The sequence below is a fragment of the Zeus faber genome (genome assembly GCF_960531495.2).
Source record: "Zeus faber genome assembly, chromosome: 22".
Lineage (NCBI taxonomy): Eukaryota > Metazoa > Chordata > Actinopteri > Zeiformes > Zeidae > Zeus > Zeus faber.
Window position 1 is genome coordinate 13,530,365 of NC_137209.1, and position 15,945 is coordinate 13,546,309.

The 15,945-nt window shown below is 46.1% G+C and overlaps 1 protein-coding gene across 1 annotated transcript in view; it reads left to right on the forward strand.

The window, feature by feature from the left end:
* The window catches only part of nrxn2b (neurexin 2b), a 677,945-nt gene that overhangs the window by 219,654 nt on the left and 442,346 nt on the right, over positions 1 to 15,945 (forward strand). Inside the window, exon 4 of the mRNA XM_080022852.1 lies at positions 1,193 to 1,210. Within this exon, the coding sequence (XP_079878978.1) occupies positions 1,193 to 1,210 (18 nt within the window). The remainder of the gene's footprint in view (positions 1 to 1,192; positions 1,211 to 15,945) is intronic.

Here is a 15,945-nt window from a genome sequence, read left to right on the forward strand (position 1 = left end):
TGAGATTATCTGGCAAGCATCGGGATCCATAAATCAAATGAACAAATCTATTAATCGGTGGAAAATAAAATAAAAGGGATACAAGGATGGAATATCATCTCAAAGATGTGAGTGACTCCTCGTCTCCTCTGGGAGGGCGTTCCAAAGGCTGCGAGCCCAGACTTTGAGGATCCAAGGCTGCACGCCGGCTCATCTGGGCTTCAAACGTCTGTGTTCCACAGTTTGGAGGAACAACCTTAACATGCCTCAGACGTGGCGAGGAAAAGTTTATCGAAACAAATCGAGAGGGAGCCGGCGATCCAACGGGGGGAAGCCAGGATTGTGACGTTGAGGCTGACCAAAAGGAAGACAGTTGCAGTAATCCAGTCCAGAGTGTGGATGGGTTTCTCTCTGTTAAACGCTCCCCCGCTTTTAACGTGATTTTTTTAATTTTTTTTATATCCTGTGGTAGATAAACTTTACTCTAACACTCTAAGAGAGATCGAGGAAGCCGAAGTTTGAACGATAAAGACTTTTATTATCACTTGTGAACATGTAACATTAAAGCCTGAGTTGGTTTGCAAAGAACTCCGGAGCCTCTCCCCAGGCTGGCTTATATGTTCCATTCTACACATCTATCATCCATACGTCACTCCTTATATGGAAATCTGTCCACTGTGTCCACTGTATCCTTGTTCTCCTTCTGGACCTGAGCTTGTGTTACAACATATGGAAATCTGTCCATTGGACCTGAGCTTGTCTTACAACATATGGAAATCTGTCCATTGGATCCTTGTCCCCCTTCTGGACCTGAGCTCTTGTCTCCACATATGGAACATGTTAACTCTACACATTCAATAGAGCTACTGTACTCATCCACCCCTTAATATCTATAATGGTAGCATACTGTTTCAGCACTGGAGGAGAGTGGTATCTCCTTTACTCAATATTTCCCCACACTTATTTGATTCATATAGTGTGTAGGCAAGATAATACTTATATATTACCATTGAATGTTATCGTCAATTTCTCCCATACTCCCTTGAGCAATATTTTTCGAGGACCTTGTCCAGCGTTGAGCGCTCTGTGGGTTTTTCCCGAGGAAATGCTATTACGGTCTGATTATCGTCGGGCCTGTGTGCGCTGCTTTGATTTGCTCTTTGAGCTAATCTGTTCTCTCTCTCTCCCTCTCTCTCTCCCCCTCTCTTTCCAGGTGAATCATCGCAAGTCGGTAAGTCAGACTCCACTGTCCTTCATACTTCATCCCTCCTTGTTCCCTCCTCACAAACAGGCGTCGACTCATCTGCTCGATGGCTTGAGCGGGCGAGTCGCGCACGCACGGCAATACACCCATGCCCATGTGCAGGCCTAAACTAACAACTCTATACACACACATCCCCTCTCGTTATTTGGGTTTGGGACAAAACAGAAACTCATTCCACTCTGCGTTCTGGGCTGAAGGTCTTCGCATCACTTGTGCATTCCTAAACCAGAAATGACGGGCTGTGTGAGTGAAATGTGTTTTTTCTTTGCTGACGGGTGGCCGGCGTATCGTTTTTGAATTGAAACACAAACGAGGGGAAAAGAGAACGGGGGGGGGGGGGGAAACCGACGGAGCGGAAGGCGGACAGGGCGACTAATGGGACGCGTAAATACAACGGTAAAAATAAGACTTTTAAATTACAGCTCGCAGCACTCAGAGGCTATTTAGTGGCAGCTTCCTATGTTGGCCTGCTCTCTGTAATTACCTCATTTTCACAGGGAAATGCTGCAGTAGCCGTATACGGTTACGAAATACGAAATGAGCGACAAGGAATAAGCTCCATCGAGGAAGCTCCATTTTGCATCACGCAACGTAAAGACATTCTCCAAAACCATCCGTTGGCGGGATTCGTCCGAGTCATGCACGAAAGGAGCGACACACTGCGTTATCCAAGTGTCATTTGCTCTGCACATTATTTTTTGGCCACCCTGCCACTGCCGGGGCGGGGCCAACCACGACCGTTGATCTAACATGGGGCTGGTTTGATACGATGACAACACAGAGGGGAGCCGTTTGAGGCACCTTGCCAAGATGGCTGCCGCTGACGCGGAACGGGTCTGTTGAATCTGCTGTCGCGACACTATTAAATGAACTGCAGGGTGTATTTTCTCTAAAATTAGGACAAACAACCACAATTAATTCACCAACCGGCCCCGCTAGTCGCCCTTTTGTCGTCGCTTGGAGAAATGTCACACGTTTCATTGCTCTGACTGCTTGTAGGTCTATCAATGCTCTGATTGGTTGTAGCTTTATCCAATGCTCTGATTGATTATAGGTCTATCAATGCTCTGATTGATTGTAGGTCTATCAATGCTCTGATTGGTTGTATGTCTATCCAATGCTCTGATTGGCTGTAGGTCTATCCAATGCTCTGATTGGTTGTGGGTTTTTCCAATTGCACCCAGAGGCATTTTGGTCGGTGCGTGTTGGTAACATTCCTTGGCAATCGAAAAACGGAGAGGTTCCAGACTAATATGCATTTGTGAATTTGTTTGGCTGTGTCGGGCGTTGTCCTACAAGATGCCATGCATTTGTATCCAGCTTGTTCGAATGGACAACCTACTGTTCAACTCAACTCAACTTTATTTATACAGTATAGCGCCTTTCATACAAACATGCAGCCCAAAGTGCTTCACATAGCAAAAATAAAACAACGCAGAAAAATTCAAACAATTCATTAAAGTCAATAGAAAAAATAATAATAAAATAAACACCAGGGATAAATAAAAGTAATGAAAAAAAGAACTATGATTAGAACATTAAAACTATAACATTAGCCAGATTAAAAAAGATAGGTCTTTAATTTCCTTTTAGAAATACAGAGAGAGCGTGTCATTCTCATATCCAGAGGCAGTGAGTTTAGGGGTATTAAAAGCAGAAGGCACTCTCACCGGTTCTTTTATGTGACACATAAGGAACATTTAAATGAAAAGCAGCGGAGGACCTTAGTGATCTGGCTGGAACATAAAATGAAAGAACATCTCTGAGGTAGGGGAGGAGCAAGGTCATTTAAAGCTTCATAAACAAGTAAAATAACTTTAAAATCAATTCTAAAAGATACGGCTATCTACTGCAGTGGGGTAATGTGATCCATTTTCTTTGTCTCTGGGCGCAGCATTCTGAACCAGCTGTAGTTTTCTTATCGATTTTTTTTTTAGGTCATCCAGCGAAACGGGAATGACTATAGTCGAAACAGCTGGTAATATAAGCGTCAGTGAATATTTCAGCATCTTTACTGAGATTAAAAAAAATAAAAATAAACATCAAAAATTAAAAAGTCTGACTTTGGTGACATTCCTTGGATGAAAAAGGGATGTTTTAATGACCTTGCTACGTTAATATCACTCCCTTTGTGGTGTTAGTTTAGATTCGTTTGCTGAGACCACCAAGCATTGAGTGCAGTTTTCCTTGCTGCTCTGGGTCCTTTCTTTTCTCCTCATTTAGCTTCAAAACGTGTCTTTCCCAGTCCATACATTAACGTCAGCGAGACAGGCAATGAGAGCATGCAGTCCATTGAGGTCATTTGGCGAGACAGAGACGTACAATTGTGCATCAATCAACATAAAAATGGTAATTGACACGGTGATGGTTCGTAATATTGGGAGCGTATATAATGAAAACAAAATTGGGGCCGAGAAAGCTTCCTTGAGGGATACCTCAATACCACGAGTCTCTGATACGTAAGCACCCAGGCTGACAAAAGATCTGTCCATCAGTTAGAGAAGACTGAAACCCAGCTAAAACACGGTCAGAGAAACCCACCCATTCCTCAAGTCCGTCCATTAAAATATCGTGGTCGATAGTATCGAACGCCGCGCTGAGGTCTACGAGATGAGGGACGGCGCCGTTTTTCCCCATCCGTAATAATTCTCAGGTCGTTTACAACTTTCAGCGGGGCGGCCTCTGTGCTGTGGTCGGCTCGATAACCAGATGGGAGCTTTTCTAAAACGCCACTGTCGGTTCGATGAACAAGCAGTTAATTCCAAACAATTTTCTCCGAAGGTTTACCAAGGAAATGTGAATAAGAAATGCGTCTGTAATGGCTTACGCTCTGAGTCATCTCGATTGGATTTCCTGAGGAGACGTGTCGCCATCGAGGTCTTGGAAAGCTGTGGGGAAGATGGCTAAATCAAGAGAGGACTTTATTATACTTGTTGCTTGGGAGAGGCTTTGCAAGCAGGATTTAAACAACTTGGTTGGGATGGGGTCTAGAACACATGTAGAAGACTTCATCAGGCTAATTACTTCACTGATGGCATCTTCTGACATCATATCAAAGGATGACATCAGAGATGGAGGCCCCCTGGGCAGGGCGATCCCAGGGAGTTTAAGTGTCTGCATTTACAATGCTGGCTCTAATATAGACTATTTTTTCTTTAAAAAATGATTCGGATTTAAGTGTTGAGTTATCATGACGACTGAGAGCAGGTGATGGATTTATAGGACAATTTTGGGGGAAAAAAAAAAGCAAGGATTGTTTTAGTGATCTGAAATGATCTTTCAGAAATGGGCTTTCTTGCTGTGAATTTTAACTTGATCTTTAAAAATGTCCATGTTTGCTTTTCTTCCGCGGTCTCTCAGCTTTGAGGCGAGTGTTTTGCACGGAGCGGAGGAGGAAGTGGGCATCTCAAGACTCTCCAGCAGAGCGAGCCATTCGGAGCAGTTGCCATGGTGCACTTTTCCTTACCCTTCCCTTTCTGTTCTACAATTTAATCTTTTCCTCGTTTTAACGCCTCAAAAGCACCAAGTTGAACAGTTTAGAGACAAGCAATTATAGAGAGGAGGGGGAGACTAGAGAGACCTAATTTCCAGGACCTTCAACATCTCCTTGTAGCCTTTGTAGCTTTTGTGCCATTGTTTCCTTCCGTTTATTGCATGTTTTTTTTTTTTTTTCCCAAATGATAGACCGTGAAGACAAAATACGAGTGTTAGATGCTAGTCTATACAATAAAGCATCTAAGTGACATTTTGAAATGTAAAAAATCTTGAAAATAGCTCAATGCCCAAAGAATTTGTGTGCGTGTGTACCCATCTGCGTTCAACATTTTTGCCTACAGGGCAGCCAACACAAAATTTTAATTTAGTGGGAAGGGATCCGGGGTTTCTGGAAACCCTCTCTTTGCGCAGCATCGATGGAAGCCATGTCTTCTGCAATATCCAATCACATCACGCCCACGGAGAAGAAAAAAATAGCTGCGTCGTAAAACATCTTACTTGCTCACGTGCTATTTCTCCAGTCAGTTTGGCTTTCACACACTCAAATGGCGAAGGGCTCCACACTTTGGCAACCTGATCGCTTGTTGCTTAATTTGTAACATAATTTATCGGAAAAGAGAGCAAGGGGTGGAGCGGCAGACAGTTTGTTTACCTAAATTTGTCATGTCCAATTTTAGCTTACTGCAGCTTTAAGAATTGCATGTGCAGTCCTTAGTGTGTTTGCCAGCTTGCTACAGCCCCGGGCCGAGGCTCGTTCAAGTGAGGCGGCAACTCAACCAGAGATTCATGTAAAAAATAATCGTTTATTGTTACAGAAAAGGAGTTTAACACAAAGAGCAATGCTCCAACGCCTGGGCCTCTGGTAAGTGTTCTTCATCTGCTGGATATCATCTGTGAACACAAGGAGAAGAGCACATGAAGCCACACATAAACCTCAAAGTGCCTCAATGCCAATATCAAAATATAATTACGCCACCCGCGTGGCTTTTTCGAGCCCTCAGACACAGGTGATGGGCTCCTCGCCTGTGTGTGTGGGGATGGGGGTTTTCCCCGTTGCCCGTTGATTGGTGTAATGACCAACAGGCGTACAGCCACCCTGGTCCCCGGCCCAATTACCAAGACCCAAGACAGATGTGGCTGCTTCAACCACACCACAACGATGATCAAATCTCTTTGAAAAATATGAAACCGATGGTCCACCCCGTCAAGACCATCTTGAAGAACAACAGCACCAGCTCCAGTGTTGCTTGCATCCACTGCAGGCTTGAAGGCTCTTTCAACAGTCTGGTGCTTCAAGCACTGGGGCATCCGTGAGCGCCGCTTTCAATGGTCAAAGCAAAACGATTGAACCGAACTCTAGGACTTATCAAGCCTGTGTGAGGTGAAACAACGGTGGAGATTTTTTTTAGTCTCTCAAATCGTCTCGTCAGAGGGTGTCTTTTTCTCTAATTTAGGGAATTATTACTTTAAAAAATAACAGCGGCAGTGAAACTTTATTTCACTGTGATTGTTACATTTTGCAACTAATTTGCCGTTCACATGCGAGCCGTGCCGATCACGGATCATCTACGTTCCATTACACCATCAGATGTTTATAGCGTAATGACTAAGACTTTGCCCTCCTACCCAGTGGCTTTGATTCCCCGTGTCACTCTCACTTGTTAATTGCCTCTTTTCTTCTAATGTTTCAAACTCGGTCATAAAACCTGGAGTGTGAGAGTGAATATTGTTTTGACAAGAACAGAAGAATAAAATGGATAAAGGAAAAACAACCCAAGTGATAAGAGCTTGTTGTCTTTCTGTATCCATTTTATTCTTCTGTCCTTGCATTTACATGTTTACACACGGGACCAAAACGGGGTCTACTACACTATACTACACACACCACATGTAACATAGTGTGTTCATAAGTATATACAGTATATACAGTACATGGTCGGTGCTGTTTGAGGGAGGAGGCCAGGCTAGGAGCGTGGGGGATTTTCATATTTTCTAAACATTACGCTTTACATTCTGCGACACATTTAGATTTAACATTTAGATTTAGAGTCAGCATTTAGATTTCACTTTTAACATTTTGATTTAACATTAACATTTACAATTTATTTTTTACATATAAACATATTGTTAACAATTTTATATAGCAATGTCGTTTGACATGAATTTCTGTCTCAAATGTTAGGAAAGTGACCTAAATCCTCAATCTTTTCATTCGGCGCCCCATAACATATAGGCAATATATTTACATATTGTCTCGGATTTTATCATAATATCTTGATATAGTTAGATGTTGTCTTTAGTTCTGCATCGGAGTAAAGAAATGTAATTTTATGAACGGCATAGACTGTTCTAATGAATGAATCAACCAGTATAATATTAACCTTTAAAATTTTCAAGATAGCTATATTTTCCACATGACTGATGATTTCTTCCCAAATATGTATTGTGTGTGGAGACCTATCTCTTCAAACTCCACCTGGACGTGTCCACCTCGTGGGGGTTTCTTCCCCCTTTACTTTATAACTTTCTTTCCTGTTAAAAAAAATAAATAAAACTGAGCTCGTCTCTACTAATGTTGATGTTGCTAGAGAAGGTTTAGTTGTGGCTTTGAAATACAGTTGGTTTGACTCTAAGTTGCTGTGGACAAAGAGTCAATGAGGCTCATAAATAGCTGAAATATATGAAATGATATAAAGATAAATTAATAGGCCTATTGTTGAAGAGCTTATAAATGTATTTACAGATGACTTACCTACGGTGCCGGAGAGATTGTCTGACTTGGCTTCGCTGCAACTTGACAAACAAGACAGGATTTACAGTACTGCACAAAACTCAGTCTTTAACCCAGGCCAAAAAAAAAAAAGATGAAAAACATGAGCATACGTCTTGTTTACACATAAATGATGGGCATGTTGATCACCATGGGCCAGGCTCAAGATTTCCCTATGGTATTTCAGTGGCACTACAATCTGCTTAACCATGCTCCACTCGTCGGCAGCAGATGGATAAAGTGGTGTCCATTTACGCATTAACACACCACAAAAAAAAAATAAAATACCCACAAGCCTCTGACTCAGTCGGTGCCTCAGAAAAAAAAAAACATTATCCGAGGATCTGCCTTTTGTTCGGTAACAAACTTCGTCGCGCGCCAGTGCAGCTGTACCGGACAGTCTAACCAGTTCCCTTGGGGCTGATCGGCCTGGTCCGGCTGATAGAGTTTTCTAATGTGTTGTTGGTCTTGCATGAGGGGCCACGCATTGTGCAGGAGATGTGACCCTGCGCGCCAGATCGCGACGCCCGACGCCTACCAGCCAGGTCCTGTGGTGTCTCCCCTTCCCGTGCCGTCCCCTCTCGGTCCCCCGTTAGCTCCCAGGGCGCGACGACGCGGGACGAAGCCAAGCACATACTCATCAGCAAGCAAAGAAGCCTAATGCGTTTCAACCCTTACCCATTACCATTAGGTCTCAGTTGCTCAAAGGTTTTTATTTATTTATTTATTATACCGCCAACAATCAAACAATGTTTTTTCTCTAATTTCGACATCTGTTTGACCTTCCTGTTTTTAAAGGTACCTACATTTCTGTCGATACGCCTCAGGCACCATTTCATGAGCTCTGAGCGCGGCAGCGTTAACAGCATCGTACTTTTGGCTGTCACCGGCAGACAGCGCCGAACGTGCTTCACCCGTGACGCGCCGCAAAAAGGGAGTCTAAACATCTGGAGGCCACTTGGTGGATACTGCCACTCTCTCAAACACACTGAAATACTATACCTCGGTGGTAATGTATTTTTTCTGAAAAGAAGGAACCAAACAAATGTGTGTGTGTGTGGGTGTATATACAGTATATATATATACATATCCCCAATTGCTGGGCAACAAAGGATTCAAGTCCATCTCTTGAAATCCCTGTGTCTAACTCACTCACTGTCACACTCTCTAACTCACAGGCTGTACATATTTGCATGGTAAATCATGGGGTGAATCTGCAGGAAAATTCCCTCATCCAACACGACAGACCTAAGCTCGGTTTGTCCGAATTTGTGCAACAAGCTCGTTTGTGCAACAACATAATGCTTGACTGGCAACAAATACTGTCGAAGTTGAACTCCGTTTCCGTCTGCTTCAACGCTCGAAAAGACAGTGACCTCTCGATGTTCGTCTCTCCACCCGGCTATATCGGGCCCGCCCAGATCACTCGACCGATGTCGGGTGCAGTAGCTCGGGTGACCTGAGGAGGAACCGGCGGTTGGGAGACAAAGCAGAAGGAGCACGCGGCCGCAGTGCGTGACAGTGTTTTGGAGGCTCTGCCCACGGGTGAGGCTTCAGGGAGGGAGACGGAGTCCCCTTTTTCCCGTGGCGCGCCGACAGGGCGAGAGTTTTTATATCAAGCGTCGAACAGAGCAGCCTCGCTGGCTCCCGCGTACGAATAATAATGAATAATAATAATAATGATAATGATGATAACGCTGAGGATGGTCTTCGGGCGCGGGAGGAATGGCGTTCCGCTCGTGCGCTCCCGAGCCCGTGCGCCGTTGCCCTCTGCGAGAGAGGCAAACGTCACGAAATCTGTGCTCTCACCGTGCGCCACACAGCGGTTGACTATTATTAGGACGACTGAGGACGATCGGTGTGGACGTGTTACGATGCAAAAAAAATAAATAAATAAAATAAATGCGCGCGCCCAGCTCCCCACCAGTCGGAAGAGTCGGAGACGGATGCCGCAAAATACCTCATTGCGGCAGACTAATAGGAGACTGTTTTCGTGGGAAGTCAAATTTCCCCTCTCCCTGCGAGGCTTATGAGGTAGGTAGTGCCAGAGATAATTGGTTTCCTCCAGATAGGAACGCGGGCGGGCAGGCTCGCTTCAAGGAGAGATCCTTATCTGTTATCTCAGCTCCATAAAGACTCTTAACATTGACGGAAACATTTTTCTCTGTTAGATTATATATACTGTATATATATATTTATATATACTCACAAGTACAAACTCCGCAAGTGAGTCCCTATTCCTTAAATACCCCTGCGAGGCTAGTTCGTCCACTATGCACGTTCCCGAAAATGCCCTGCATCCACACATCCTCGTTTTTTTTAACGAACTAATACGGGCGCGAGGAGACGGCCCCGCTGTGGACTCGGAAAGCGGACCATAGCTTTGTTAATCTACGAGTCGGCTTTTATCACCTCGGTCGTCGAGACGCCCCGGCTTCTCATTCGCGCTTCCTAGTCCTGCGCCGGGCGCAAACGCGGCAAGCGAGGCGGTGCCGACCCGGTCGTCCCCGTGCGCACAGCTGGCGTCTGCGACCGAAAAAAAAAAAAAAAAAAAAAAAAAAACGGCTTCCCGCGTCACCCGATACCCACGCGGTAAAGATGCGGACGCTCGGACCGCATTTGCATATGAAATGGGAGGGGAGATAATGAGATATCCACCTGAGATAATTACTACTCAAGGCATCGAGCTCTCACACCCTGCCACAGGAAACCGGTTAACTCAAAGCAATTAAACGGCCACTTATTCATTTCTGTCACTCGGGGCCATTAATAACCGTTAACGCGCCGCCGCGTCACGCCGCGCCGGGGAGAAAACGTAAACGGAGCATCAGGGGCAAGAAAAATTGGAAAGACGGGCGAGGCGGAGGGATCGGAGACGGAATTTTCACGTCGCGGCGTCGCCCGGTCAGCGACATCCGACGAAGGCCCGGGTTGAAACGAGAGCGGCGCCCGTGCCGGTCCGAGGCGCCCGGCAGAGAGAGTTATGAATAAATAAATAAAATAAAGTGGATGGAGAGCAACGCGGCACCAGATCTACATCGGCGCCGACCTGTGAAGATGAACTCCGCCGGCTTCCATCAGCCTCAGCCAAATGGCAGCGGCGGCCGCGGACCGTCCCAGCGTCTGATCCGCGAATCAAAGGCGAGCCGGCACTCAGGTCCGATGTCCTTTTCTCTCCGGGGGGTAAAACAAAAAACAAAAAAACAAACAAAAAAACACAAAAAACAGGAAGAGGCCTGATCCGTCGTCTTCATGCACGGCAGCGCGCGGAGAGGCCTCGCTTTCAAACGTGCACCGCATATCGCTGGCGGAATGTGATTTTTTTTGTTTTGGTTTTTTTTTGAGAGTGACTTGACTTTGTCGGTACCCAGGGGAGACGAGGGAAGAGGAAGGAAAAACAAAAAGAGCAACAAAAAAAAAACAACGCCCGACCTTTAAAAATCCAAACTGCTCAGAGCTTTTAGCGGGAGGAGAGAGGAGGAGGAGGAAGAGGAGGAGGAGGAAAAGGAGGAGGAGGAGGAGGAGGGGGAGGGGAGGCTTACGCGACGGCTGTTTCTCCGCGGCGTCTTTCCTGGAGATGGAGAAGAGGGAGGAGATAATGAAGGACGGACCGAGAGCGTTGTGGGAGAGGAGGAGAGAGGAGCGGCGAGTACAACGACAGCAACAAAAAGGAAAACAAAAAAACGGGAACGGGGGGAGAGGGGAGCAGGCTGGAGGAGGTAGTCTGGGGCGAGATGAAAGGCGGAGAACAAAAAGAACGAGTGTGGGAGAGGTGAACCTGTGTGTGTGTGTGTGTCTGTGTGTGTGTGTGTTTGTCAGGGTGTTAACGCCGCGGTGCGCCCCGCGGAGTTACCGTGCGCGGGCGCGGGTAATTCTTCAGGCCGGAGTTCATCAAAACCGACGGAGGCCACGAGACCTAATTATTTTCCTTGATTAGCTTGATTTTGACGACGGCGAGGGTTCGGGAAATAATGAGTCATGTAGAGAGAGCGAAATTGAGTGTGTGAGGGAGAGAGAGAGAGAGAGATAAAAGAAAGAGAGGATAATTGTGAATAATAATAATCCTTTATAACATCAACGGGAGCGGCGGCGCAGATGTATTAATTGTGGGTCCGGGGGGGCCCCTGGTCGCCCCTGAGGGGCCCCACATCGTTCCCCGCGGTGTAAACACCCTCGAGGATGTGGTTATTAAACCTCCGCCAGCGCACAGACGTATGAGCACACTTTCAAAGCGACCCGGGTGTGGCACGTGTCGTCGTCCCCGAGAGGCGGTGGCGGAGGCGGAGGTCTGCGTGGACCTGCTTCCTCAGTCTGCGTAACACCGCCAAGTTGTGCCGCTCCCAAGTGACGCCAGTCAGATCAATTGGATCGTTTTCTTAATGATATTGTGATGGTGATAAGATCCAACATCATGTGATTATAATATAGTGATTTGTCATATGATCTGATGATCTGGTCACTTGAAGCTCTGAAGGGCACGATGAGGGCTCAGGAGAGAGAGAGAGAGAGGGAGAGAGAGAGAGAGAGAGAGAGAGAGAGAGAGAGCAATTCTGTCACTGGAATGGAACGAGATGAGCGCAGAATATCAATCACTCTCGTCTTTTTGTCCCGTCGGTCTTTTATTCATTTTATTCATTTAATTAGGTAGACTTTTTTTTGGGGGGGGGGACTTTTAAGGATCCTTCATTTTCAGTAAGTCATGTCACCGCAGCAGGAACTTAAATACGAAGGAACCAAAAAAAACAACACAAACGGTAAGAAAAAGTAAGAGCATAGACGTCTAACTGGGTACGCAGGGATCTGTTGATGTCCTCACCAGGTTGGAGACAGCTGTTCACTATAAGGACGGCTCCCTTTGGAGCTCAGACCTCCTCCTTTGTACCGTTTACCTCCTTGGAGAAAGAGAGAGGGAGAGAGAGAGAGAGACTTTTTGACTTTTAAGGTTCCTTTATTTTCAATAAGTCCTGTCACAGCAGCAGAAACTTGCATCCGAGGGAACCAAAAAAAACGACGAAAATAGAGAGAGAGACAGAAAGAGACAGAGAGAGAGACAGAGAGAGAGATTTAGTTCCCTCGCGCTCCCTCCTCGTACGAAGCGCGGAAAAACACAAACATACCTCAGAGAATTGCACGTTGGAGTTTTATTTCCTCCGGACGGCGCCGCCTGCCCGCCGCCGTGCCGGTTCTCCTGCGTTATTTTACTTTTTCGATTTGGATTCATTTATTTCCGTTTCCCGGTTTCCATCTTGCGTGAAAGGGAAAACGCAGACGTAACCGAGAGAGCGGCCGGCTCCGTCCCGCTCCATTGGAGAGACGGAGGTGGAGAGCGGCGGGGGAGGTACGTCTCCCCGCTGCTTCCCATTGCTACGGGACTTCATTTTGCAGGGGGGGGAAGATTTTTTTTTTTTTTTTGTGTAGATACTATCATAAATATTCTTATAAATAACAAATCGCGCTGAGATAAAAAATAAATAAATAAAATAAAAATTTAAAAAAAGCTTCTCGTGGGAACTCTGTCCTCTGAATAAACTGCGAAGAAAGGTATGAATATATTGTCCTCGTAATGTGCGTGTATGCGTGGGCTACACGGGGAGGCAGAAGCAAACTCTGCATTTGCGACGCGTCCACGCAAACTTCCCCAGCGGCCCTGCGTCGAGTGATGGATGATTGACTTTTAGTGGCGGGGGGAGGTCATATTTTAAGAGCCAGACGATTAAAAAAACTCGGCTTCCTCTCAGCCTTCCCCCCCTGTGGAGCGCAGGGATAATAATTCAATCACTATGAAGCCCACAAATTACTTCATCAGAATATCCCTCCCTTTCCAGAGGGGAGCGGTCATAAACACCAATGTTAGCCGAGTGACTACTACCTACTAGAATTACAGTACACACACTACACCGTACTTACCTGACTATACGATTCCTCCGTGGCAGGATCTGTGCCGGTGGGACTTGTTGCTGGCTGATGTTTGAGTGAGCAGCCATGCCGAACCCCCGACCCCCGCGTCCCACGGGGGCCCCGGCTTATTGCGGCCCCCAAAGCCACTGTGTATCTGTCAGCGATGAGTGCTCTGCAGGTCCCCCCAGCCGCGGTCAGCATGGCACGCGGCCACTCTGATCGATACGGAGCTTAATAGCCCGATAGGAGCCGGGGGCCGGAGCGCCATCAATCAAACCGTTTCCGTGGGACGTTTTCGCACGTACTGTTCACACACAACCCAGCCGATGCATAGATCATTTTACGCATCTCATTTACTGAGCGAAGAAAGGTGCAAATGTCCCCGCAACGTGCATGAGCCGTGGAAACATGCAGGTGCGCGCGAAGAAAGATACACAAATGTACACCAAAAAATTCATTATGGCACAGTGGCTTGGTGGCGTATTGATGTACATTACATTTTCCTCCCTCTGAGCAGCTGAAAGGGAGGCTCGACAGACAAGTGTTTTACATTCGTAAATGTCCTCTTAAATGCTCTGCTACACGCTTGTGTTTTTGATTAAATAAGGGCTCCAGTAAGAATCTTGCAATAATCAAGCATGTTATTTAATAAACTCGCAGACGAGAACTCCCATCATGCTCCGCAAGCCGCTCTTCCAGCGCCCTTGTGTAATAGCTTCTGGTTCCACCGCTTGTAACTGCATTACATGCGTTACTGCAATCTGGGGTTCGCTTTCAATGCTACATTATTTCACTGAGGATAACCACAAAAATGGGGAATTCATTCTGTTTGTCATTTCATGGATCTCACGGCAGCGAATGGACTCGGCGCCTTGTCAGCTTTATATGTGAGCTGCTCTTAATGTCTTTGAGTTGGTTTGGTTCAAAAGGAGGGCAGAGCGCAGTTTAATGATGTACGGCGGCGAGGGCTCACCTTTGCTGCCTGTTGTGTTGTTCGAATGGGGATCAATCGTTATCCTCCAGCTAGGAGAATCCATACGAGGCAGTGTTTTCATTTTGTTTTATTTTATTTTTTTAACCCGTGCTGTCGGCATGCTGGGGGGTATTTGTGTTTGCTATTGCATCCAAGACAGGAATTCTCAACCTGCAAAGCCCCACTTTATTAATCATCAAGAACTGCTTACAATAACGCTGTGCTTTGAATGACCTGTGGGATGATGATATACACGACTCCAAACCCTTAGTTGACAAAGACATAAACAAAGAAACATGGAACAAAACAAAACAAAACATAATTAATAAGCTCACAGAGATTGGAACACCATTGGAACACACACTCCTTACTGTGATGGTTATAGCAATAAAGGAGAGGGGAGGAGAAGGGGTGTTCAGGGGTGTGGTCAAAGCAGATGCTGGTTGTGTGTGTGTGTGTGTGTGTGTGTGTGTGTGTGTGTGTGTGTGTGTGTGTGTGTGTGTGTGTGTGTGTGTGTGTGTGTGTGTGCGTGCCGTGTGTGATGTGTCCACCCCTGAGTGCACAGAATTGGTCCCTTTTAGTTCTGGTGAATGAGGTCAGAATTATATCATAGTGCCTCCAGGCAGCGGAAAAAGCCTCGTAGTCACACATGAAACCCCACGACTGCAAGAACACTCCGAGTCCGATGCACCGCAGCCACAAAGCCAATTGATTGGCTTTTCGTTGCCACCTAACTAAAAAACTATATGCTATATTATCATTATCATTCCATGGGCCAGCGCTACATACTGTACAACCCCATCCAAGCACAGCCATGAGATGCACCCGCCAGTCCAGAACCGGCACCGCAGGTGCCAGGCACGGACCACAGGCCCGTCCTGTGGCTGATAGAGAAATACTCCGCGAGAACCGCCCACCCAGCCGGGCCCCCATGCCCACCCATGGCCCACACAAAGGCAAGGCCTTTTGAAGTGGTTTGGAATTGTTCCTCAAGTGGAACTCCAGCCTTGAACAATCCTTTCAGTGTGAAAGTTTGAAAGTTTCACATCTAAAGAGTCATTTCAAACTGCAAGGACTCCACAGACGCACAATTTATGCAGAATGAACATATATTGACATATATTGAAAAAATGCGAAACTATAAGTAACTACATATAATACCGTACATCCATGGACTCCATTTCGATACACATGAGGACTGAACCTACACCAGTGTCATCTTTTGAGCATTTAATTACTTTTCATGCTGAAATATTGTGGAGACATTGTGTAGTTGACACGAATACAGACACACTTTGAATTGTATCGGAGTTCCATATGAAAATATATCCTCCAATAGGGTGGATTGGGTGGATTTTCTTTATTACCCGGTATGATTAGAGACCGGATTTTTGCGAACATTGTTGTTTTTACCAACTCAGCAGCCATGTCTGTTCCGTGTCCCATCTCACGAGCAGGGAGAGAGGTCCACCGACCCGCACCACCATCGGGGCCACGGGGGCAGTTTGTCGCCTTGGCTCCATCGCTTTTGCTCTCGCAGGGTTTGTGGATGTTTCCAGCTTTGGA